The sequence below is a fragment of the Varroa jacobsoni genome, unplaced genomic scaffold (genome assembly GCF_002532875.2).
Source record: "Varroa jacobsoni isolate VJ856 unplaced genomic scaffold, vjacob_1.0 scaffold_398, whole genome shotgun sequence".
NCBI lineage: Eukaryota > Metazoa > Arthropoda > Arachnida > Mesostigmata > Varroidae > Varroa > Varroa jacobsoni.
The window spans coordinates 24,041-51,817 of NW_019213300.1; the positions used below are offsets into that span (position 1 = coordinate 24,041).

Sequence of the window (27,777 nt, forward strand, 5' to 3'; positions counted from 1 at the left end):
TACAACGCCAGGCGTTGAACGAACCAGTCCCCAACGTTCGGCGGCCGCGTTGCTAATGGCGGTCATGCCGCTGCTGCCGTTGCCGGCTTTCGCGATGGCGGTGGCAGTGGCATTCGTTCGTCCGCTTGATGACTAGCTGCTCTCTCTTTCGCTCGCTCCCGTGGAAAGAGGAGCGGGGTGTCCTTGAGACAACGTAGATATGTTAAGTTAGGTTCACTAACCCTTCCAGCTTGCGCTTCTCTTCGGGAGAGAGGGCGCGCGAGGACGGGAAAGACGAGAGCCTGAAGAGAAGCGTGAAAGAGAAAAAAGAACACAGTCGACGTCTGCTGGTCAACGAATTGGCCATGGCCACTGTGCCTTAGTCGAGACATACACATACACACACACACACACACAAACACACACGCATACACACAGCGCGATAGGCGTCGCTTGCACTGAAGCTTCGGTGCGTTGGAGAGAGAGAGGGGAGGGGAAGGGGAATCGTCTACTGTCAGTGGACAGATGTTCGTTAATTTGTTGGTAGTCTGCCAGAGTCAGCGTTATCAGCATCGACAGAATGAGCGGCAGCCACGCCAACGCCGCTCACCAGACCACACCATACCATACTAATAACAGCAGCCACGGCAGCGTGTCGCAGGAGTAAACAGCTCGTGGAGATGGTGGCGTTGCAACGAAGCCAGCCGACTATAGTCGTTAGTCAAATCGCATTGACTTGAGTCAACTTCAGCCGCCTGCTGTCGTTGCCTGCCCCCTGGCAAACACAACCCGGACGATCAGAAGGTTCAACGTCGGCCAAACGCCGCTGTGAGCGCTATCATGGCAACGGTTGACGACGCTGATGGCGCTGGTTGGAAGTAGTTGCACTGCTGCCAAAATGTGTTTACCACTAACACCGCCGTCTTCGTCGACTTCGCGGGACGGCCGCGAATAGCGCGGACAACAAATGCAGTAACAGTAGAATTACGGGTGACGCTCTCATGGACACAAACAACGCTGCTGTCGTTGTTGCTACTTGTTAGAAAATTGACGTGACTCGACACGAGATATTGCCTTTAACGACGCTAAAGGCTCAGGCGGCCAAGAAGGTCCGCTGAGAACAGCCTATCGAAAAGAAAAATGATCAACGCGGCTTCAAACTATGGGTTTTGCTTTACTTAGGTACCGTCAGCGCTGACCGCGTCTGATCCTTTCGACGAAACAGTGATATATCCGTGCGTTCTTCAATATCGAGATCTTGTATAGAGTTTGCGGATAAACGATGCGTAACTTGCTAAACAGAAACGAGGTTAACAATGATATAGCTATTATTCGTGAGACGGGTGGGCAAAATTATACTATACTACCATATAAAATACACTATACTATTAGAGGAAAAATGAAGAAAAAATACGAAAGAATTACTTCGAATGAATGTGTCGTAGATTTATTTATGTTTTATTAAATCGGTTTGGCTGAAATGCTTTCGAATGCACTTTCATCAAACAACCGATAACATTATTGAAGAACTAAGAAAAAAGAGGTGTCTTTGTTATTAAAGTTGAAGTATTATAGAAAGTCGGCCGTATATGCTTTGTAAAATAGACAATTTTATTGCAAAGTACAACTGAGATAGATATATTTGTTGCATTGGGCGTATATACAGTAATAATACGAAACGTTCTTTGCGATTTTCCGTTTCGATGATATATCAACAAATATGTAACACATATATCGTTTGGTTTAGGCACTGTTATTGCTGGCTGTGTTTTTACTGTTGGTAGCGGGAGAGAGTTGTCGTGATATGAGGACTAAATAGCAGACGTCCACATTCGTAACGCGACTATTGCGCCGTCAACACGACGACAGCGAACGCCGAATCTGGCTGGTCGTTTGGCGGTAGTTGTTTTGTATTTTCTATTGATAGTATAATGCTATAAATATCAGAAGAAGATAAACGATAGCGATTTTTTTCAAAAGCAGACGAACGACTGCAGACGAACTGCAATGGCCGTCACAGTAACAGTGGGAATGCGTATTTATTTTATACTATATATTGAATTATCAAGCGAAGGAAAAACTCGTTCCTAAGCCAAAATTTGAGTAAATATTTTTCATATTTTAGAACAAGATCAATAATTCTCTGCCATCCTTTAGCAACATAACAATCAGCTTGAATCAGGGCTGATTTTCGCATCGATTCACTCAGACTAAATGAACACCATTAAGGGAGTTCTGTGGAGATGGAAATAGATGATTATAGTCTAAAGCTGGACTATATTGGAGTCGCCCATCGAAGATTTCTAATTTTGATTTTTTTCTTCGAAACGTTGTCACGGTTTTTTCTCTTCATAAACTCTAGTTTCAGCGTCCTGTCGTAATTTCGTCGGTCTAAATCGAACGAGCGTTCCAGGCGGCAGTTCATGATACATGAATTTCTCTTCAATTCCAGGCTCTCTTTGGAATAGTTCCCGGTTCTTCCACACAACGTTATTGTGGTTATATATTGTTTATTTATGATCACTCGTTTCGCAGACGGAAATCGAGTTAATACGTCTATAGGCCGGTTCTTGGAGCATCGTGCTTTCTTTCCTAATCAGCCTTCCTCGGATGGTTAATGGTGGATATTTGATTTCTTGGAGATGTCATAGCTATTCTCATATCGGTCTTGGTGAGCGTTTTTGTAATACTTAATTAATTTCCTTTATGATTAGCCGACCGTCACGAAAAGCATCTTCCGCAAAACGAAAGAAACAAGGCGATCTTCGGACCATTTCTTTCTTAGGACACAGGTCTTGACATTAGGAAACGCAATTTTCTTATGGACAGTTCAGCCACTATTTAAAGCACTTCATCTTAAGTCTAAATGAAGTGTTTCAACAGCCTTACCACATGTTAGGCCCACGCTTTAAAATGACGTCATCGTCAATTTGACATGACTCATCTTATTTGACATACACTAACAGGCAGAAGGACCATGTAGTTCAAAATGTGACAATTTTTTTTGACAAGCTAATATTATGTTTTGATATGTCGTACGCCGTCCACTTGCTCTGGCGAAGCTGGATAGTTTAACGAATGACGCAGTGGTTCTGTTTTCCAATAGGTTCAGCCAAATGTACCTGATTTACCTGGTTGTCCTGCTAAATTCGTCATCCGCTGCAGTCTTCTCGCTATCCAAACGTTCCGGCTACCTGACCCTGTATAAATGTCGACTATAAACGATCAAATCGTATCGACTGATTCGCAATGATCAACTAAGTAAGCTAATTTTTATCTTCGACGCAACGCTGAAAGCCTCTTGATGAAGCTGACCGTTCGAACAGTCGGTGACCGCTGAATGGCGGGGAAAGTTTCCTTGCTGTGAGACGCTCTGCGACTGACGCTGTTGTCTTCGTTGTTAGTGCAATCGTAGCCAAGTAGAAAGCAATGCCGTCTAACGCACTGGATATTTTGGGTTGGTACATTGGCCTAGCGCTGCTCGGTCGGCGACGATCTACAACCACAAATAGTAATCTGTATACGACTATCGCTCAAGCAGCTTGTTGCTAGACCGCTATTATCATTACCAGCCAGCAGCGTTCTTGGCTCCCGCCGGCCTTATAGACCCGACAGGACAGCAGACTAGAATCGAGTTGAACAAAATAGATCGACGCCACAGTGCATTGAGCGGGCACATCGTGGGGCTGACGCTGTCGCATTAATGGTATACACAGAAGCAGCAATACAACAAAACGTTTGCCAAAGTGCTTTTGGTGGAGCAACGAAGAAATGACGCGCCGCACGTCGGGGTGTTGTTGTTGTCGAGGCGGCAGCTGAATCATGATGGCGATAGTTTTTTCGTGGTTTGTGGTGCCGGGTAAGGGCTAATCGCAGTACGGAATAGCTAGACTCGCTGACTGATTGACTCGTGCGTCTCTTGGCGAGATAGTCAGGCGGCGGACGAGTTCAAGTTGCTGGGCGTCTAAAGACATTGGCAGCGGGGGTGGCAACAACAACAGTGACCGCCATGATTTCTACCGTGGTTCGTTTTAGCAATCAGCTAGTATTACCCATCGGTTCACTGCGGCCCGCACAACTATGATGCGCCATAAAGCGATGTCACGGACATTGGCCACTGTCAAAAGATGGCCATGTGATGGCACCTCGGCGTATCGGAGTCAGTCAGTTTTTCTGTGGCTAGCTGTGTGTATGACAATACTGTATACTCAAATAATGCTGGTGTACGGCGATGTGGATGCGCGGACACGTCCTATCAGTAGGCGCAGTCCCGTAATCAAAGATGACCAGTTTTACCACTGCTACTATAATTAGTCTTACTGCTTTTGCAGCTTCAGAGACTGTCGACAATTTAAACACGCGGTATGTTTATAGTCAGTGAAGTAATAATGGATACAACTAAATAGCATGTTGGGCCTGTGTAAGGTACGGACGTCGTTAGAGTGGAACAAACAATATTAGTATCCTTGTCTGGTGCAATAAGCTGTGAGGTAATGGCGGCATAATTTCAAATTTATAAGCCTTTGCAGTAACGGAGCACGTCAACGTAGTATACGAGTACAAAGACTAAGTAATATTGGTTCAATTAGCCAATATTGGCTGTTTTAGTTTTATGCAATGGTTGCATCGTATGATCTATCCGGTATGGCTAGAATCTTTATAAATAATATATAACATAAACATAAAACGCAGCGCATCTTAACTTCTAGAATAAAATAAATTCCAAGATAAAACACAATGATACATAACATCATGTTGCCCGCGTTGGGACGACGATGCGAGAACGTTTCGCGATGATCTTTGCTGCGGGCAGCGTCCATGCCTAATGGTTTTCATTACGTTCTAGCTAGTAGATGATGTCTATATCTGCGCCTTGATGTTTCATTGGGCCCTATGATCATTTCTAAGCATTAGTCGTGTGGCCGCTAATTAGTTGTACGTTAAGCACGATGTATGTTATGCACGAGATTAGCAAATCAACATCTGAAGTGAGCTATTTTGTATAAATGGCTTAATGAGCATCCAGCGTCCGCTGTAACGTGGGCGCTTGTTTGCTGCTATAGATACTCTATGAGAAGAAACACAGCCGAATACAGTCGGCCCGATATAGCCGATATAGTCGAATCAATGGGTCTACTCTGCTTTCCTACAAAACAGTCTATCGTGGCGTCGCGCACTAAAGTCCTTGCTTTAGTAGTTTATAGCAAAGCTATCTCTTTGTTTTAACTGAGATCTAAACTATGCGATAGTTTTTGCAATAATGTCTGCATGCAAGCCAGTAGACAGACTCTGTCGGTCCCTCGGTCGTAGACCCGACAACGGACAGACTGCATAGTCCAACATCAGGAAAACAAGTCAAATCCCAGAGAATATCAATCTCTTTAGTGGAGACTACAGTTTCTATATCTAACCCTGCTCTCTATTTTTGGTACACTAATTACATCAAGACATGTATTGACAACAAAAACAAGTTTGGCAAACTTTCTATCGAGCAGACGACCTGCGAACTTAAGTTTTTGACCACACACGCGTATTGTGCTCGCCATTTCCTTGGTATTATTATTATTGGGCGCACAAGTACACGAATTGACGACGGTAATTTGCCGGGTGCCGCACACACATATTAACAAAGACCCAGACTCTCCTAGCGACAAGATAAAATCAACAGAACGAAGATTAAACTTTGCCAGCCAAGTGAACGCAGATCCATAGGATGAAAGCTAATAGGTCGATGTTAAACATCTAAACTGTCGCATGGATCAAATTCGAAATGAAATGGAGGCGACATTCGCCCACGGCTAGAGCATCAATAGCCTTTGCTATCCAAGGCACACCATCTCCTGTACTGATCCTTTAACCAGTAACAAGCCTGGATATCACGAGGGGTGATGTTGTTGGTAGTAGGGGATAAAACTTACCATCTAGCCTCCAGAATCCCTAACCCCTCCGAGTACCACCGTTGAAACTGAAAATCCCAGGCACGCATTCTCCGAGCTAACTCTCCGCCGGGGGATCGAATAGCGCCGCAATTGAACTACCCATTTATTGCAGAAAAGTTTGTTAATTATGTTCTCTTATAAAATAAAAAATAAAGATGTAATTTTTTGCTAATCGCTGGTATAGCAATAGCTGGACGGTTTTAATACCCGCTGTTATTTCTAACTAAACTTTGATTAGTGGGTCAGTAATTATGTCAAAGCCGGTGGGAAGTTTTCTGTTAAGTTTCAATTCATATTCTGAAAAAAGTTGTTTTAGTCAGGTCCTTAGTTTAGAGATCGCTATATTGCCATCCCTATTTCATTTTACCAAAAAAAAACTTTGCCGCTAAGTTTAACATTAGATAACTAACTATTAATTACTTTTTTTTGCCGGCATCTACCTAATTGATACTGTTGGAGCTATTAATGCTAATTGATTGGGTTAGGGAGGAATTCAGTATGGGTGGGCAGCATTGGCGCACCGAAGGTGTCGCATTCAGGACAATTGCTTTGTGGGGTTTGTAGCACTAACCAGGCGAAGGACACGGTCAAAGCATTGCCGCACAGACGTACTATAACATAGGTGCAAGATGCCTGAGCTATCTGTACCTTGCAGGGACCAATCATCCTACTATTAATGCTGAACGTAGACTGCTAATGGATTATAATCGGCATAGAGCGGAATGGCGCCATGCTGAAATACAGCGACAACGGAATCGTCCGCCGATAACATCGTGCCAAAACAGTACAATGGGGAGTATAGTCCTATTTACGACCACTGTTATCACTTCGACTGTTATTTCTTCTATTTAAATGAATACGAGAGGTTCTCGTACTGTCGTATGCACAGATAGTTTTATACTGGGCAATATATATAAATATATTCAGTTAGATAGAATACTGTATTTACGTTAGTAGCTGGGTCACAACGACAACGGTTACGTCAAGTGGACACTGTTACGGAAACTGCGCGCGACCCAGCCAGAAGAAATTCAACGGCTGAGACTATTATTGCCTAAGCGAGCAACCGTGCTGATCACTTGATTTTGTCGCTCGTTTAAGGTTTTTCATTGTGAATTATCATTTCCCGCCCGCTTTCTCTATTTTGTTGCCGCTCGTAGATTGGCCAGCTTGTAGCATGCCAGTTGTTTCACGACTATTTGTATTTATCGTTGCTTGTGGTTTCCCATGCGGTGCATTATACGTGTTTTTATGTGTATATAAGTTTCCAGATCTACGCCATTGAATGCTTCTGTTATTTACTGGATTTACTAACATTGGCTACTATGCTAAATTCTACCAATGTAATCGTTACAAGGTGAATAGTTTATTCAGGCTGGTAGGAAAGCGACGATTGCGGTCACAAAGCGACGGGATGGCAAACTATTGCCCGTTCAAAACGTGCCTTATCGTCTATCTGTTATGGCAGGCTGCAGGATAGCGCTATTTCTATTGCTTCCTCTTGTGAGCCTGCTATCACTGCTGCTTCTGCTCGAGCTGGAATAGTTATTGCGCGCTTGTCACCGTGGTCCTTCGGTCGACGGTGACCAACCAGCCAATGCGCTCCACGGTGCGCCGTAGCGTTCCTTGGCGATGGTACGATAGCGCCATCGTTGCTCATGCAGAAAACACCACCCAGAACGGTTCCGGAACGACTACGTTAACAGACGATCAACAGATCTGATTCGTATGTTACTCCTGTCTGCTGCGTATCCTTCTGGCTGGCGGTGTCAGACACCGAATCACTTGACGTTGCTCTAGCCGGCACGCTTGCATCTATCCCGCCTCTATGTAGAGTGCACGGTAGAAAATGGCTGAACAAGATTGTGCATTCCCTGTCGTTGTGGTTATAGCGAGACAGAACGAGCGCGGCCGTACTGGTTATGCGGGTTGGCCTCTGTCCGCCTGACGCTCCTTGCCAAGTTCATGGCCATAATCGGCGCGACAGGAAGCTGCGCAGCGGAAAATGTCCGCCAGGTACTAGTTCATATTGGAGATAGTTTAAGCGGATTGTAAAGCCTAAACGGTGCCAGGATCGTGGCAACAATGTCGTCAACGGCATCGTAACGACATAAGAGACGACGGCTACTACAAATTGATATCAGCTGACCGATCCGTTTTTTGAATATATAGTCGGATAAGAAATTACCAGTCAACGACATTTTATAAATTTGAGAAAATAGTTGAATGTTCCCAAAAAATATCTATATGCGTTCTAGCTGGATCAGAAGACTGAACGAACGCTCAGCTATGCTGAGTTAGATAGGTCAACGCTTGATTGCATTTATTAGGTAAGTATCAAGTAGTTAGAATATTGGCTCAGATGTATTGTGTCTTGCCTTCCAAACAGAATAACCATGTTGTTGTCATGGTAAACGCATTACCAACACAGCCGATAGTAAGTGTATATTGCAAAGAATAACATTCTACTTCCACTTTGTTACAAGATAATTCGCGGACGACTACTTTTCGACTATCAACCAACCCCCAGGTTATTCCTGCCCGAAAATAGGTTCGCCAAGTTCCCCAATTCAGCGTAGTATACAGATTTGCGTATTCGCCGGTAAGGCCAACTGTTTTGTGGTCTCAACTGGCGTTTGTCCACCCCGCCGGACCCTCTGACGTTCATCAGCTGCCGTAGAAGTCGAACATCTGCGCCATAAACTATGATAGATATGGACGGACGGGTCCATGGGCAGCTGATACCGTAGACAAACAGCATCAGGATCGCACTGGCACATGTTAACTATAGTATTAGTTATGAGGACGACATTACAATATGTCGTCTATACAGCTGATTTTTTACTGATCAGCACCGTTAGTCGCTATTATATCCCGGTCACTGCCGCTATCATCATACAGCATTAGATCTACAGTTCGGTCGAAGGCCCTGGTCACTCGTTGGCGATGGCTGCCTATTTTTCATAAATGCTCTTGTTATTGCTGCTGTTGTTACTGTTGTACTGCATTCGTGTGTCGCTCAGCGGAGCCGTCTGTTCCCCTTGTCAAGGTGCAGACTGGCCATCGACAGCCAGTACATAGTAGTATCATAGTAGCAATAGTGGTAGCAGCAATATTTGGTAAGACAGATACTCAGTGGCAGTCCTGACCACCGCTTTCGCTGTGTCTGCCCTTGGCTGGGCGGCAGACTGCCACGTCTACTAACAAGGTCATCGCCAGCAAAGAGAAGCATTAACACCAGCGACGGCATGCACCAGCGTTGCTGTGACAATTGCTCATTATAGCTTTTTTTTTTTTTTTTTTTTGTTAAGTACGCTGAAAGCCAGCTTGCCACTTTCTAGGCACGGTCGCCTCACTGTTATTCCGATACGAGCTGTCGGATGATGGAGGCGTAGATGGTGGTTGAATCTGCTACTATTGCGTCTGCTCAATGGCGGACAGACAAAGCCATTGTCAACTGTACGCTCTCACCGGCGCTGGCTAGCGAGGGTAACTGTCATGCGATAACAACAACGCTCAAGAATAACTAACCGAGAATTTTATAAGCGGGGATGAATCTTTTTAGTACAGTCATCGAAGAGAAATGCTTTTAATGGCGATCGCCAAAGTTGGGGCAGGACTAAAACAGATAGAGCATCAGGGCCCGACCGGATTTCCTCCACAACAATCAAATTACTGTTCAATTAATCTCCTGAGGTAAAAGCCGAAGTTTGTAAATGTGAGAATTTCCAACGCAATGGAAAAAGGAGGAGATTGATCTGGTCTTTACAAGAACGATGCTATAACACTTCAAAGCACAAAAACGTAAGAGGTCTTAAAACGGTTTGGAAGCAAACAAGGGTATAAGCGGCAATTGGAAACCTAAAGAACCCCAAAAGCAAGAATACACGATGTATGTACACTGGATAACTTATCGAATTTAATAGTTATGACTTCGACAAGCCAAGTACAACCCTCAGGTCCAAAGTTCCGTATAGTTCGGGCCGCATACAGTCTGACAAATCAGGCTAACCTAATAGCTCACAATAATGATTTCAGTATAACTAAAAAATATAGCTAACGTAGTAATGATCCGTAAAGCGTTGTTGATATTGATCAGCACACAGTTAAACCCTTGCAAATTGGACGTTCTTCTAACTCTTCACTGCGTGACCGGTCTCGTCGACTAAGGGCCGCGTCCAGTCTGATACCAGCCCTAGATATGGCTCTTCCCTCTCCATTACTAACCAATAGCTAGGAAAGAGTAGTCAAAGAAGCGAACATCATGGTTGAAAAATGGTTCGGAACACGCGTGATTATAAGTTCTCGATCCCGTCGAAATAGAATCGGTTCCGTTGCTCCCCCTGACCAGTTGACGAATGCCTTGCTTGGGCCTAAAATCGACTTTTGCTGCGCTGTTGGCCTCAATATCAAAAATAGGGTCGTTGCAGATGGTACCAACGGGAGATGAGTAACTATAAAACAGTGGTTTCCGTTGAAAATATCGGTGCTGCTTTAATACCAATCCGAAGATACGAAGACTAAAGCAAACGCTGTTATCGACGACTCGTAAAAATCAGCACAGCTATGATGACCAGGATTATCAAAAAAATAGTCATCATCATCGTCACAACCATCATTGGCGTAATTGCGTCATCGCCGTAACCCGATCAATCAATCAAGGAGAACAACTTTAATGTGCACAGACATCTCGTCATTTACAGTCTACCGCGTGCATTTATTATACACATGTTTATATGGAAACACGTATTATAATTATAGACAGCTATGCTAGAAAGCATGATGTTATTCTGGGTTTGGCTTCAGGAGAAGGTGTGATTATTATTTCTTTACTGAGAATATAGATCCGTATGTGTTACGACTAGATAAATTGTTTGTGAAGTATTCTAGAGTTTATGGCTGCCCAGCCGCTCAACAACGGTAACGAAGACCACAGCGATCGCCTTGTAGCATTGGCATCCTTAAGAAGGAGAAAATTTACCTTATTTTGAATAGAAGGATAGCTATAGAAATAATGATTGGTTATAGTCAACATTCTTCAAAATTGACTAGAAGATGTACGTGAACAAATTATACCGATTGATGTACAGACACTGCACATATAATAGAGTATACAATTCGTGACGAAAACGGCCGCAGACGCCGATGTTAAGGCCATGCCACCTGGGCGCTTATCGACCCGCTCCTAGCCTAGCTATCCGGTGAATAGTCATCGTTGAATGATATGATGAGCCGTGCCATCTGTTTGGTTTACAAACGTTACACGTGTCGTCTGCGAGCAGTACGCGCACATCACAACGTAAATTCTACCACTTAGTACGTGAACACTACGTTGACCTGACCAATACTCATATCTGCCATTTGTCATCAGAGGGAGCCAGTAGCAGTATGTAGGCAAACCACGTGCGCGCAAATGGGAACTGAGAGAGAAAGAAAGCATATAGATTATCAGGGAATACAAGTAACGTGGATCAGTCAAGCCCTCGAAAGAGCCACGGCAAGATGTAATTTACAACAATAATAATAATAAAACGCTATCGGAGGCCCCCTGGTGGTCGTTATACGGAAATCTCCCCTCGCTAAACGTGGGATCCCTATCATGTCAGCAGCAACAGCCTTTATATCGACGCAAAAGGAGCAGCACGAGGAATTCTGCTATTTTTTGGAGTCACAGAAAAACGTAAACGCTGGGAAGGGTTAGTAGAATAAATCCCTCGGTTGGCCTGACTTAAACTAATTCGTTCATTGGCTAATGGAAAGACATGTCAAGGGGAGCTGAAGAACCGATGAGGAGGATCACTAACAAGCGACGACAACCATATAGTAGTGGTCGGTATCTACCCCCAAAGAAGGGGAGAAGGCAAGCGAAGACGAAGATGAAAAAAGGTTAAACCGGCCTGAAAAAATCCGATCCATCTTATATTGTACTGTATTTATCAGTTGTATTATATAAAATGCGTTTAGCCTGCATACAAGCGAGCAGATACTTGTTGGCCACACTCCTTTTCCTTTGTGCGTCTGTTTAGTTATACTTAAGGACAAGTAACTTTACATAGGCGTTAGTAAAAGATATACACGTTGGTGTTTGAATGTAGTGCAAATACACCAAGGTGTATGTTTATGTTGATATTGTGTGAGATATCAGCCGCATAATTCTAAAGTGATAATTGCGAAGCACTAAGATGGCCTTCTGTGGATGTTTCTGTACCAAGAAAGAACAGCCAAGATCGCCAATAAGAATTGATTGTTGACATTACGCCATGCTTAAAAGGTAACTGGTGAAAAAACTTTAACTTAGTTCTCTATTGGTAGTTAGTCATGCTAACACTAAGACCAGGTGCTGGATTTCGATTAGTGGCTTAGGAGAATTCTATAGACCCGTAGACTGAGTTAAACAAAAATCGCGTTACTTCTGGAATACTTCCACTCGAAGGCACGTGTTGAAGCTCTCTTCTTCCCGAGCTTCAGTCCTGAACGTTGTTCTGTTTTTGAAGATGAACACAACATCAAGGGTAATGGTGATGGCGACGCTAAGGATGGGGCCGGGACGAACAAATTTTTCCTTTTATTGCCGGTGCAACTGGCTGCCCTACGAACTACGCTAGGCGCGATCTGCGTTGGTCAGCTGGTACGAACTACCCACCCTACAGCTCCTAAACGAGAACAGTAGCGACGGCAGCTTGAATAGTAAACGTAAGCCCTTGATTTCAAGGTTTCGTCACTGCTCACTGACGACTAACTGGGCCGGGTTTTACGATAGCGTCGACGTGGCACGGCGACTTCATCAGGAGCAGAAGCAGCTGGAACGATGGCCAACAACACCAGCAGCAAAACCTTCAGCAGCTTGAACACACTATTTGCTGGACATCCCTGAAGTTGGAGCGGTATCGCTCATGTCAGCGTCGCAATTGTTGCTATTTGTCTCGTCACTAGCTCTAGTAATTTTAGTAGCATCCTGTACGATACGCATGGCTTTTCGACATGGATTTTATTGACAACGATGAACCTACATTCGATGGAGTAAAATTTTCGTTCTAACGATTGTAATGCCTCTGCCGTTATCGCTGCTGCTGTGACTGGACGAAAAATCGCAGTCAGTCACTGGTTTGTGTCGTTCTCCGTCTTCTCCACTCTCCTCCACTACCAAATATATATTTCACTTTACTGTTAATGGCCGCTTTGAAAGCAACGCCGGTCAGATGAGCAATTACTGCATATTTGTGCACCAACATACACAAACATACGTGTGCAGACAACAAGACCCAGATCTTTCGTCAAGAACCAGACCTTTCGTCAGCGCGCGGGCCTATTTGTGTGTCTGCCCTAGTGATCGCTGAGACACTAGTAGCCAAAACTTTACTTGACAACGATTTGGCAAATTTATCGCTAATTATTCGCACGCGATGGCCTCTGTTTACTATAACCGTGACTGGTCACGGACAGAACAATTAAAAACGTTGTTATTAACCAACTTATTGACCCCGATTGCATATAAAAGCGTGCTTTGACCAAAGCCACTTTCTCGTAAAGCACAAAACAGAGGGTCTACACAGAGGTATACCAAATGTTAACTTTTCTTGGCATTTTCGATTTAAATAGCATGACAATATTCTTTATTCAAAAATGCCCGCGAAAAGGGTCGATCGTATAACCGTCCCGCCTCCACAGGATCTTGCAGCACGTGATTGTTCTTTGGGCAACAGCTGAGGTAGTATAGGCTACGTATATGTCCATAAACACTGCTAAAAAATGTAGTTGAATCGAAAAGCATGCCACAGTTTATTTCAATGTAAATAAGAAGCTTTTTTGTACACAATATATTGCCTTTTTTTTTCGCGACTTTTTCGTTGTTGACCAGCGTCACTTCAATCTATCCCTTCTAATAAGACCTAGATTACCCGCAGGAAAATGAGGTGCCTATTTCTATTAAGCTAATTTAAATTCGCAGTACAATGACCGAACTGATAGATATGTATTAAATGCAAGCGCGCTCTCATCACGTAAATAGCAAAGATCACATTGCGTAGTTCGGGCGCTAGCAAAAAAAAGAAAAATCAAAAACAAACTGGCTTGATGGGCGATAGCAATAAGATTTGCAGGGTCGCCTCTCGCAGCGTCCAACCGCTTGGCTATCATAATAAACGTAATAATGAGTTCTACAGTATAACAGCGTACAATTACAAGCCGTCTCATAGCCCCGAAAGCAACGCCTTTAACGTTTCGGAAATTCGTGTTGCTAACGTGTTTCGATCGATGGCAATCTTTTCTAGGCCAAAACAACATGGACCAAAAGGAACGGTGATAAATAACGAGGGGATGCATATGCCCTGCAGTAGGCAACGACGAACGGATGGCTATCATTGGCTTGATCATCAGCACGTAAAGACGTTTCGCTGTCACCATTATTATTTTTGTTCTGTTCTTTAGCATCCGCTATCGAACTACTGCTGTTTACCTGTCCAGCGATACGATGGAGCGATCGTTAATCTAAACGCTGAAATTGCGACATACGCTAAATATATATTGGACAAGCGGGCCAGCAGATACCTAACGTATTTACGGAAAGTCACACCAGTCACTCGCATGGCAGCTGCGTCTATTGGCACCGTTCTTTCCGGTTAAGGAACATCTAATTGATGGACGGCAGATAGGATCCTTCAAACGAAATGTGTAACAGAGGCAACGTAGACTAACAATGACGCACGAAAAACTATAGGGCGCTATGGCCAGTGCTTATTTGCATCAATATGCAAGCGAAGACTATTCGACGGACATGACAATGTCCCACCCGAAATGAAGAGTGAACTTGTGCGTTGAAATGAGGAAGACATTTTGGAATGGTAAATCGATGATAACTTTATGTTTATTGTTGTTATTGTTTCGAAATATATAAACAAATATATATATATATAGAAAGAAATATGGAAAGAAAGTAAACGGTGGGGCAAATGAGACGTTTTATTAAATTTGCAAAGGTTAGATAAATATTGGCGAACGATTGAATACAGAGCAATAATAATAATAACAGTATTAATTATTACTATTTCATATTTTATTTAGAAAAACTGTACAATTGCCCGTCTACATTACCGTTGTTTTCATGAAATTAATTATCATAATATAGTAGTACCAACTAGTAATTATAAATAACCCCTAATCGTTACTTGAAACAAGGCCTGTTTAGTTCAGTAGCGACCGATACAATTTACGATGCCTTTAGACCAAGTGATGACTGTTTCGTGTCGTTGTTTGTTAGGATTTTCCATTTTTAAACTCCTTTTTTCCACTTGTTTCTATCCTCCCTCTGTCTACATTGAAGTGTCTAGGTTGGCAAAAACCGCTAATCCAACGAAGGCCGCCGACTTTTCTGACTGCACGATTTTTGCCGAAATAAGAGAGATACAAAGAACAGCGTACATACTCTCGTAGTTTGTCCAGACTCATACTCATAAATTGTTTGGTATGTCAAAAAAGAACGTTAAATCACAATTACAACTCAAATCTAAACCTGTGTGTATGTATCTAAAATGCAAATTAGAGGCTTTTATAGAAAGTTATATCCTAAGCGATGTCAGGACAATTTCAAGCTTTTATGGCGTTCAGATTTCTAGCTTGTTTAGGACGACGCACAGGTACATCTAATATAACTACCGCTATCTTCAGATGGCACAGCTTGACTCATCGGACCTTAGAATTTACAATACTTAATTTGTGCGTCATTTACCGCATTCAACATCATTCTTGTCTGAATAGCTAGTGAAGAGAACAGTTGACAACATAATCGTTGTACTGCAGATCATTACGTCCACCATACCGATAATAGCCCCATTCTTCCAGCCTTCGTAAGCGTTTTCCCAATTTTGGTCCTTTCGATATTGAAAAATTCAGTGTTTTTTTGTCCCAAACTCAAACGGTACATAATTCTATCGGTGACATCCGTAATCCATTCCAGATCCTAGTCTGGTGATATGCCAATATTGTTAATATCTTTACCATTTATGTTTTCACTGCTGTTCCTGCAGCCAATATCTGGACCCGCCAACGCTTCTTCCATGCTGTCTCTCCTCTTCGACCTTTCGGCCTATTCCTGTCTAACTATTTTGCTCAGACAACCTTCTGGTTAAGGCTAAGTTGCGATTAATACGTCAAGCCACTTGCGGCAATAGCTCCGACTTGCATTGACAACGTTCCAGAAAGGGGAAAGCAATACTGCTTACATACAAAGCTTCGTGTCGGTATCTTCGTTTTTGCTTCTATTGTATACGTGAACCGACCGACACTATGTGGCGACTCCATAATGTAGTAAACAAATCAAAAACAAGCCAGTGGACCTACAAAGGGGAGAACGGACAATCTGGCCGAAAAACACAACAGTAGGGTTCAGAGGACTGATCGTTATCACTCGGGAATCTGGCCGTAGGCAAATCACCGTTTACACAATCTCATCAGACACTCGGACAAACATTCCTGGCTATCAGAAGGTCTTTTTTTGTGTGACCAAATTTTGTGTGGTTATCCGGCTGGTTGGACTAAGTAATATGCGCCTCTTGGCACCCCTTGACCACACATAACTTTTTGCACTTTCGAGAATCGTCAGCAGTTACTATTAAATATACCATATAAACATACACACACACACACAGATACTAGGCGTAGAGAGAGATAAACGCCAGTTGTACTAACTGCGCTTTACAGGAAATTTATTTTTTGGTCGTCGTCGTCGTGGCCGGCAGATACTGATTACGACAATATAAAAACACTACTATAACAGCCATAGAGACAACAAACATTTACGGCATAACCAGCAAATGAATCGCTTTTCTCAACTATTTGAGTACGTGCACGAGCGTCGTACGCCATTACGGATCTGATAAATCGTTACTCTTGTGCCGGTATATGGGTGTGTGCATGGGTAGATGATGAGTCGTCACCTTTGGCTTGGTATCTGCAGGTACCGACTGCAGCTGTACTGAAATTCACAGAAAGATGCGAACAATAAGAAGTCCTCTGACCGTAGAAATGGTTCTACTTGGCCAATTAAATTGTTGGTGTGGTTACTTCGGATACATTCGTTGGTCGTTGGTTTTACAAGTACATGATAGCGCATTAAATAAGTATCCAAATGCATTTTAGGCTTATTTTGCATTTTGTTTCTTTTCGAAATTCTGCCGCCATGAGTTCCTTTCGAATAACCATGCCCTATATGGTATCCCATTTATACGCGGGTCCTGTCGACATATTCGTGAGGCAAACATTATAATCCAGCGGATCTGGTAGGAATAGGGTAGACAGACTGGAGGAGATGAAATGTTATGTCGCCAGAGCTGGGCGATTCGTTTGGACGCACATTTTGCGTTGATCTGTGCCACCGGCTCATGGCGTCGTGCGAGGACCGACCATCAGGAAAGCTACTTTCCCGCCGTCGCTGGACAAAGCAGGGCATGGCAACAAGCGTTAGATGCCGGCCGATTGAGGCTTGAGCGAACTGAGCTTAATTAACGCCGACTGCCACCGTCAGTGCCGCGAACGGGCAGTGGACAGACAACAAAGAAGAAAAAATGATTAGCCTCAGGGGCAAACCTGATATCACTAGTGCACGGTGTTGCTGACGGCGGCTCTTTCACTATTTCGCGTTTAGCTCGCTTAGAGCGGACTTGTTGTATCGTCCAAGTTTGTTCCTTCCAGTGCTCTCGGCAGATTTCCTACTGGAGCAACAACAGACCTATTGCAACGTCAGTATAGGGGACAATAATGAAAGCAATAAATATGCAAAGGATAACGTCAACGAAGATGCCTACAGTAGCCGTACGCGGTATCCATGGTGAAACACATCTCTCCAAACTCTTAAGTACGCCAATTTTCCAAGTCTATATATGCTTTCAATACAACCAAGATGTAGAAGAAGGAAAACATCCGAAACAATTCCGATATTCTGATGGAAAAAAAACCCGTTGTATATTTCAATCTATCCGAACGTACGCACATCTAAATAATATATCTATCTGCATATTAGCCAGGATTTACACGTGTTGGTTAACGTTCGTAGACGCCTCGCTCGGCTGGGCATATTGAGTCCGTGCTGCTACAAGAAGTACCATCAGCCTAATCGTTAATGCGAAATTGCAGATTGATGGCGCCACTTCAACCAGCACACTGAGTAATACCGTTCTTCTATTTAATACTGTTAGTGTGCCTACCCTATTTTACACGGAGGAAAAATGATGACAGAATGTAAGGCTTTCTTCAGCGCTATTCGGTGAGTAGGCCGCATCGCTGGCCTCGCTAAAATATCGAAGGAGATGCTTTCCCTATGGCATCAGTTTATTTTTCCGTATCATTTTTCTCATCACTGTCGGCAGTATCGTCATTCAATATGGGAATTCTAATGGTACCCTGTCGTTCCCGTTTGCCGTCTCATACTACTGCATAAACGTAGTCTTTCTCGGCCCGATCCTCTCGCTTTTCCCACTGTATGGAAACAGCATTCGATATTTGGCACCATATCAAGTTTCCATCTCATCACGCTAGCAGTTGTAGTTACGGCATGAGGAATGGTGCCCATCTAGCCCCCCTCTATCTTCAAAACGCTGATCTGCTCGTCTGATTGAATCTAACACAAGTCTGTCTGAAGCACAATTCTGACGATTTAGACGTTACAGCAGCTGTTACTGCTGCTATTGCCAGAAGCCCTCCATGCATCAACTGCTGTGAATAACGAGGCTACTAGGGACGATGCAGAGCCGACATTGAAGGTGTGCTATCTGTAACTGCCGGCAATGGTGCCATTGTTACAGCTGCTGCCGTTGATATTGTCACTGTTGCCAAGGCAGCTAACAGCAATCGCTGTTCGCTGACAAATATCTATCGCCATCGCCCGGCGACGAAGCCTCCTTTGGTGAACACGTCGAATGGAGCATTGAGCGAAAAGCTGCTAGCTCGCTTTGAACGCCGGCGACCGGCCGTACGCGGCGGTTAAGAGAGCTGTTTGCTTCTATTAACTGGCACTGATTGAGTGAAAATTCGCTAATTTACTAGTCACACGTTATGCAAATCGAGCGCTGCAATACTGCTAGAATAGATCAGAGACTCCTTCCCTTCGGGAAGGGTTCACTAAGTAAATACATCATTTCGTTGCGTTGATTTGATTGCTTTACCTGGACAAACAGTCTGGCCTTTGGCTCCATTACAGACCCACTTTGGTAGACTAGTGAACCGTATTGGCTAGCGACAAGGGTCCATCAGAAGTTGATATTTAATACGCAGCATTAAATGAAACGTTGATTTCTTTTTGTGTTTCTATTCCGTGTTGGCTGAGTGTATTCTACGTTACTATCTACCGGCTGTCGCGCTTAGTTCCATGCAATGCTACGTGCGGTGACCGGTCATCGTTCTGAAGACCACATAGACTCTTAGAACAATCACGGCTCCTTCAATGTCGAACCCTCTGGGAGCGAGCTATTGCCGTAAACTTTGTCGCTTATACATGAACTTAGCATGGTTAGGCATGAATGATCGCAGTCTTCTGCACTTTGTAGTTTTGTTTGTCTTTTTTTACTTTAGAATTTTCGCTGAGCCGGGATGTCTGAACGTGAGGCGAATTCGAAGATTGTGACGGATTTGGCCTGATAGATATCTAAATAGATCTGATTTCTAGCTAGCTGTAGCAGACCGCTTTCAAGCGTTTATGACCTGACTTCACCCTTTTGGCTTTATGACTGCGTAGCAATGCCATCTCGACCGTTCGTGACCGTCTGTTCTGTCCGACCCGGTGCTCCTGTCTGTTGTTCATCACAGATTCGTGCATGCGTCCACTGGGTGTTCGTCATTCTCCTCTTCGTGTTACATCATTCTGCTTTCGGAATACGTACGATCGAGACTCGAATCAAAACCAACCGAGGGCCGTCATAACTCTAAGCTGTCATCAGCCTAAAACGTGCTTTTCAAATTTCAGTACATCATGCCTGTTTCCCGTAGCAGTCGGCTGATTGCGACGACGCCATCCAACAGCTACGTTTGCATTACTAGGCGTCTAGGCTTGCGGATATGTCTGCTTAGTACCGTCTTCTATTTGTAACGCGGTACATCTTCATATCTTACTTTCTCGCAACGTTCAACGAGCTCAACAGAGCACAACCGGTATAAGACACGTAAAACAACAATACTAATGCAATGATAGTGGTAACTGCTTCCAACTGCGGACAGTAGCTTTCCTCAGGGTATAGGTCGAGGGGCATACGGATCATACCGCACCGCCTGACAACGAGAGCAGTTCATAGTATAACAGTAATACCAGCAGAGTATCCACTGCTGGCTTTTACATCTGTTACATTACGATGCTCAACACTATGATACAATGTCACATGCCCATGTGTTCATTTAATCAGCTTTGCCAACGATCTTTCTATGGTTCGAAACTAGAAGGTTTATTTGCTTCCGCAACAGGCGCTGAACGACAATCATCTCGATGTAATGCAAAAGCTTTCGCTTGAGACGAAGCGATTGGAGGGAAACGGTGCAACGCGACGCGTCGACCCGGCCGGCCTTTGCTGGGCTCAGTAGTTTGACCGCTGGTGCTACCTGCCACCAAGATAAAAGACCGTAAATGCCTATAATGCTCTCCATGGCGATTACAAGTTACGAAGGCCATGACCTAGTGACGGATGCTGGTTATTTCGGCTAATGATGACGGGGATGATCACAGCCACCCTGGCCATCACAGTCGAGAATGCTAAAGCTCTCGGCACTGCAAGTTTCTCCGTTCGCTTACCAGGCATCTAAGCTGAACTAATACCGACAATAGGCGAAAAGACATTTGCCTTGAACGTGAAAGGCCGGAACCAAGCTGCAGGCTGCGTCTTACGGCAGAGCTGGTCTAGTTTGTCCTAACTAGCGCCACAGCATTCATTGTCGATTCGAGATTTGGGCTCAGTTAACAATAGAAAGCTAACTAATACAAAGGGCGAGTGACAGCTGTTGCGCCGACAGGTGATTTTCTTTTCCTCCGAGTTTGCTAGTGGCTCTCCTTCTAGGCATTTGTAGTAGCCCGTGAGTGCCCTTTACCTAGGTCAGAAGGTGTCAAGGGTCAACGCTTACACAGCGTCTCGCCAATGCCCAATGACCACCGCGAATCAGTTATCTGTGGGTCAGCCGATGACCGTAATGACCATCAAAATCGATCTTTATTGGGCCCAATATTAACTCCAGATAAGCAGAACGCAACAATTAATGCACGGACACGACCTCGAGATCGACTTACCTTAAATGTAGACGTGTTGATAGCGTGGATCTTAACTGATTCGCACGCTGAACAGAACGCAAACTAAAAAACCAATGTCACAACCAGTGACGCTGGGTTCTGTTTCTGGAAAACCCTGTCGGAATTTGCTATATGTGTAGAACGAGTGTTGTGTTTGGCATAAGACCACACAGCTCGTAAGTAAAGCTATATTATCATAGTAATGCCGGATTCCAAGCGGCGATATCCAGAAAGACGACGAATTTTGGTATTCAGTGCTTTTCCGTTGTCTGCTTACAACCTAGAAGGTTATGCAATCTATGGACCAAGCTGTTTAACGAGACAAATTTCCTTAGGCGACATCCCCCACATTTCATTTCCTTCGCTTGCGAAATCAGCATTGTTTGCTTTGAGAGTCATTCCCTGTTTTCTAACGTATATGTCTCCATTTTTGTTATCCTTCATTTTACCGCTCCTTTCTGTTGTCTCGGTAATATATGGTTACGGTCTGGTACATCCCTTCTACCACCGAGTCATTGCGAATCTATCCAGCCTATCGGACCTCGTGAGCTTGATCAAAACAGCCTACTCTATTTACTAGCTGGCTTAGTGAGCCCCCGTTCAGCAGTCAGTCGTCATTCAGACTTCTCCAGTTGCTGGCGCCTGCTCCAATAGCCTATGTAACGCAGTGAACTCCGTAGGCCGTGGGGCCCCTCGGGCCCCGTCTTCTCAGAACGACCACAGTTTTAAACTCTCCGCGGCACGGAGTGTACTTAGGTTCAGGTATGCCGTTCCGATGGCCTGACCCACTGTAGCTCCCGACCGCCGCATTGGCATCGGCCCGACAATGCTAGCGAGTTTCACGCGTACTGGCCTACTAGATATTCGAAGAGAAACGAATTCGACGGGGGCAGCGATCATGTGAACAGATCTTGCTCCACTCGGCATCTCTTTACTCTGAACTGAATTCATTAGCTAGGTCGGGCCCACGCTAGTTAGTTTGGATACGCAGGTAGCATAAGAAGAGTCGCAGTGGCAGCGACAGTAATGGCTGCCACTGCTACTATAGTTAGGATCTAAGAAGCATCCGTATGCATCAACGGTACCGCGATATTCTCGTTCGGTTGGAAGAGTATCCAACCCGACTTAGCCCTGCTGTCATTCGCGGATTTACCACCGCTTCAGTCGCCAGTTCAAGTAGCATCAGTAGGTCTTAATAGCTGTCTCTAGCTTATGAATTCTAGCCACGTTCTCTGTATATATATATCGACAGAGCTTGCTGGGTTCCGCCCTGTTCTGAGTTGGCCATGTGGCCTTGAACCGCCAGCGTAATTTGTAGGCTCACCAGTTTACGACGCAGCCCATCCTGTGTGCTAACGTTGTTCATCACTTTATCCGACTTCTTCATTGAGACGCGGAAGCAACAATAAATAAGAGAACTGGCCTACAAGCGAACCAGCAACGACGCGCACGCGTATCACAGTGCCAAACCATTATAGGTGTAGTCTAGGTTATACCCGGTGTTGGTAGATTGATCGCCGCCGCGTTTCGTCAGTATAGAGTTGTAGTAGTAGTAGCTTTCTTGCCTCTTTCGTCTACGTTATTCTCTTCGCTTTATGTACTCACCCATAATCACTCGACAGACATTCTCCACCGGCGGCCGCTTCTCCGTTCATCCTCATAGTTCGCTTTGATTCAGATCGGCTCAGTGTTTGGCGGTAGGACAGAATTGACCAGCTAGCGTCAGTCCAAGGACAAGCAACCAGGCAAGTAACAAACAGACTGACGAAAATTTCGCCTCTCTAGCATCCTCAGGTCTCCCGGGCCTTTTTTTTCTTCTTTTTCCCTTTCTTCTGGGCCCCGCTGTTTGAATAGTTGCGCCCCATTTCTTACGCCAACGAGACGCGATTACTTTTTACCGCTTTCCCTCATCCCACCCCACAGTCGTCTATCGTCGATAAACGACTTGTTTTTTTCCTTCCACCTAGTATGTAGTATTATTCCTGGTAACAACGCCCCTCTCATGGTTGGCCAGGATTCCCTTAAGAACGATATAAACTAATATTGTCAACTTTGTCAATATTACCTCAAAGGAGAGACTCTACGACTACAGAATTAATACATACTGCAAAGTGGGTTGTATATAATCGATGTAACCAAGACATATTAGGGAATTAGACAGAACCTTTTTTACAAACGGAAAAAAAAAGAAAAGTGAAGGATCTCCAAAGGCAAGTCCATGCTCTGTAGTCACTGCTATCAGTAAAATTTATAACAGTAGCAGTATCGACGCGAACAATGTATTACAGAGACGATTACCACCATTTATATACTGTACCCTCGGCCCTGTTATACACACATAATTTAATCGATTTCATCAGTGGTTCAGCCGGTGCGATCTCTGACGTTGGCGAAACAAGAAATGCCGATGCTATTATTGTTTACCGAACGCACGCCGATAAGCTCCAGTAAGGAATCGTTAGGAACACCACCATATAGTTGCTGTCGAAACAGACATTACTATCAAAGAGTCATTTTTCCTTACTTGTCAAGAATTTCTATTCTGGAAAATACGTGCCCTGTACAGTGCAGAGGTGCACACAGAGTGTACACGTGCGCATGGATATACGGCAACGTATTTTACTTGCTTTTCGTGCACTCGTGCGTTCGACTTTTCATACCGGTTGTTCAATTTAGCCGAGCGCGGGGCCTTGTGTTGGCCTGTTCTCTCACTATCAGCAGCAGCAGCAGCAGCAGTGATCATCTACGTCGTAGTGGCCCTTGACTGGCACCTGATCATCACAGAAACAGCAGGGCGTATTATAGAGCACAACGAATGAAAAGCCCGGGGAAAAGCCTCCTGCGATCAATCGGTCGAGCATTTCTCTAATGCGTACTTGAATTTCGCCGTCTAAAACTGGTTTCGATATCTGTCGCTAAGACGAAAGCAGGCAGCGCTGTCGCTCTTTGCCAACTGCAACGTCTCGTGTATGTTAGCGATGACGCTCAACAAAAAGCTGTACAGCGGGACGTAGGCCTTACATACGGCGCCGTAATCTTCATTATGTGGCCTTCGTTATAAGCTCTGCTTCAGTGCTTGTAGAAGAAGCGGACTTTGTTTTTCTCACTGATTCCATCCCGTTCTGCTGCCCTTCAGTGCGAGCTTCTTAGCAACGGATGATCATAATTTAACGAAATTCGCTGCTGCTGCTGCTGCTGAAGAAATCGTTCGACACAATAGACCAACAATGGAAGTAGCCAAAGCACCATCAACAACTAGAACCGATTCTCTAACTCACAAAACGTATGTATATATATATATATTAGAGAGAATATAGCAGACCATGGAGAGATACATACACACCGAAGGGAGCAGGTCAAAAAGACGTACTAATATAATAATATCTTTTCAGAATGTCGGTTCTTTCGTTCTACAATATCTTCCTTTCGCGGGAAGAATCGGAGGTAACTGTCAGCGTTCTTTGAAGCTGAAAGCCTCTGCAGAATAAACAACTGCAGATCTCAGACTCGGCATTTCCGAGCGAACCAGTAACCGACCGATCGGTCTAGCCGGCCACCATCTGAAAACAGAAACAGGTCGCATCTACTACGCTTAGCTAAGAGTTCGCTATGAGAAATTAAAGCTGAGTCATTAAACAAATATTGCAGGAATCATTATTGTTCCTGTCGTTGTTGTTATGGTGCTAGAGTACTCGACAACTTTAGCTACAGAACGTATAGACGACCCAACAATACCATAGGTATGTCTACTGTTTATGGGTGTATTATAGGATGTAGGTACCTATGATGTCGTATGTAAGCGTTGCATTGCGAGCAATCTATCTTTTCATGTATTTAGGAAGATATGTACCAAGCAGAATATGTAACACTGTTATATTGATTATAACGTCGACTTACAATTCAGTCGTTGCACGGACGATAGTAAGACGAATCAGATACACTGTATAATGGCGCCGCTTCTAAACGTCAGCTACAGACGATGGACAGTCGAAAACCTTGTGAAGTTTGGGCCGGGATCTACGTCGAACATTTCGTCGTCCAACGGACGATTAATGGACGACTGGACGCTGAATCGCCGTCAACGACAAATCCAGTCACAGTACATTGTCCTGCTAAATAGATATTTGTTCTATGTGGCCTATCTGTTGACCTTGTTTCAATCTACTTTCGTTTTTCCTAAAATCTATCGCCTCACAGCGAACCAGTGCCAAGCTATGCCCTATACATTTTCGTGTTCTTTATTATAACTATCATTCACCATCGTAATCATCGGTGCTATTATTATGACAATCAACGTTTAATGTCGCCGCCACTGTTTCACTATCGACTATGAAAAAAAAAACGCAGTAATCTAAGCTCAGGCTGAAACCAATGTCTGTAAGAAACAGCCAAGTATTACGGTATACTTGGAAGCAGTCGTTGGTGAAACTGTTGTAAAGGTTTTCGGCGCGGGTGATCTTGCGACGCCGCCTGCTGTTACTGTCGTTGCTGAAATCCTGAATGTTGCCATGGTAGCCGATCGTTTCCTTTTGCGAGGCGGATCCGATGACCAACAGTTGGGCGCCGAACCCACTTTCCACAGTTCTACCGATGTCATTTTCTACCCGCTTCTGCTTACCTGTGAAGTAAACGCAAATGGCTACTGACATCGGCAGCGCAACAGTCAACTACATCGCCATAATGGCCTTGGACGTTCGCACAGATCTATTCGACAAAGCGACGACGGCGGCGGCAACGAACGTACGACAGTTGTACATGCGAGTGCGTCACTCGTAAGTCGTGGTGTCGTGTAAATTCGGGCGTTCGATATTCTAGCTCATCGCTTGTAATAGTGTTGCGATACCAGCAGATAGTGAACGTCGCTTACGAACGCGCACGTACAAACCAACAAGGTCTGTTGTTGTTCTTAGCTCTTGCTGTTGCCGGCACAAACAGTGCGGCTTCCTTGTGGAGGCTACAGCTATGACTCAGACGCTGAGAGTTCCAGCGTCCGGCGCCCACTCTGTCAGGTGGGCCTTACCGGCCGATCTTAAACCGCGAAGCTTAGTTCCTGTTCCTGGCGGACGAGTTTCTCTTGCGACGGCAACATCAGCAGGACTTAGTGGAGCCGCATCAACAGCACCCGGCATAGCAAAGGCAAGGATCACAACAGTCAGCTCAATAGGCTCTTCGATCTAGAAACGCAGGCAGAGTTCAGGCCAACTAAAGCTTGTTCGGTCGTTTGCCTACTTCATTGCTTTCTTTCCTTCATTCTGTTTTCCTTCTTCTCGCGCGCGTATATTTACCCATTCGTCCACCTTCGTAAAAGTAAAAAGACATCAGATAGAAACGACGATGGAACAAGCGAGGGCTTTTCTCTATATGACGGCCTACACCGTCCTTCCCGCTGCGGCCGCTGCTAGATTTTGCTTCCTCAGTGGGGCCATAACAAAATCAACAGTAGCAGCAGCATTTATTTTGGAAGCCCAGAGGTGTCCGTCAGCCAGCTACGCCCAACAGATCATATGACTGGCCCGCTGTCCGATGGCGCAGCAGATGTACTCTGCGCCAAGGTTCCTACGTCTCAGTGTTATTGTCGCCGTCATCGTCTGTTACGTGCTGCTTGTCATTGGTTGTTGCTGCTGGTCGATTGTTGTTGTTATTATTGTTACAGCCATTGTTATTATTACTGTTGTTCTACAGTCAATGCATTGCAGGACTCGCATCGCGTCGGTGCCACAATATTTTACTATTTAAAGGGTGAAAAGCAGGCTTATTTCGGAGATTTGTTTTAGAATGACCTAGGTTTTGGCCAAGAATCAAGTGTACGAGATGGTAGCAATGGTCTAACTAGAAGTGAAGGTATACGACGCCGGTGGTAGCAATAATCTAAATGTGTAAATGGATTTCCTGTTCATTTATTCCGACAAGCGCTGTTTGTTGACAACAAAGGTGAAGAGGAACTGCGAGAGGGAGAAGTGTCGTGGAATAAAAATCCTGAAAATTTCAAAGGAAAATAGATGCGAACGATAAAAAACGCCGATAAGGAGCAGCCAAAAATTCAATGTCAGTAACGTATTAGCGCGATCACGATAGCAAGGGAATATATACTAATAACATTCTGATAAACTGTCAGTACAAACAATATAAACTATGATTAACAAACATGTTAACCTAACCAGCTTGTTTTGAGTTGTATACTAACTGGATCTTCTAGGTGATTTACAACGCGGAGCTGTGAACGAAGATCAAACGTTGAACGCTGCAGAGAAATCAATAGTCCTAATCGTACATTATGTTAGTTAGTCAACAAAGTAAAAAAACCTACTCAGTCAACAGAGTGCATAGACGTCGATACTAATCGTCCACAAGCTAACGCTACTTTTTTGCTATATTATTTCTCTTTATTCACTTCCTTATAGATAGCATATCTATGACTCCGTTCGTAGTTACTGTTGTAGCTTCAGCTCTCCCTATCCCTTTCTCGCATTTCTACGCGCAATCGTTATTATTATACAATTCACGAATCAGGGAATTATTTCTTTCTACTGAAATTGAGGTAAACGAAGTGTTTCTACTCTATTTGGCATGATTCAGTTGTAAGTCGCTGTGATCCAGTGAGGC

The 27,777-nt window shown here is 44.3% G+C and overlaps 1 protein-coding gene across 5 annotated transcripts in view; it reads left to right on the plus strand.

Annotated features, from left to right (window-relative positions):
• The first annotated feature begins 480 nt into the window (after positions 1-480).
• The window catches only part of LOC147753544 (uncharacterized), a 112,373-nt gene continuing 85,076 nt past the window's right edge, over positions 481-27,777 (plus strand). The window contains exons 1-5 of one of the 5 annotated variants that reach the window (XR_015310879.1): positions 3,525-4,341; positions 14,189-14,758; positions 22,797-22,919; positions 24,567-24,914; positions 25,079-27,331. Coding sequence is in view for 2 of the 5 variants with exons in the window: in XM_086968137.1 (XP_086824263.1) it covers positions 14,756-14,758 (3 nt within the window). In the remaining 3 variants the exon portion in view is untranslated. Of the gene's footprint in view, positions 4,342-6,801; positions 7,020-14,188; positions 14,759-15,237; positions 17,553-22,796; positions 22,920-24,566; positions 24,915-25,078; positions 27,332-27,777 lie in introns of those variants that run through there. The other 4 variants (XR_015310880.1, XM_086968137.1, XR_015310881.1 and 1 more) reach the window with 4 other exon arrangements.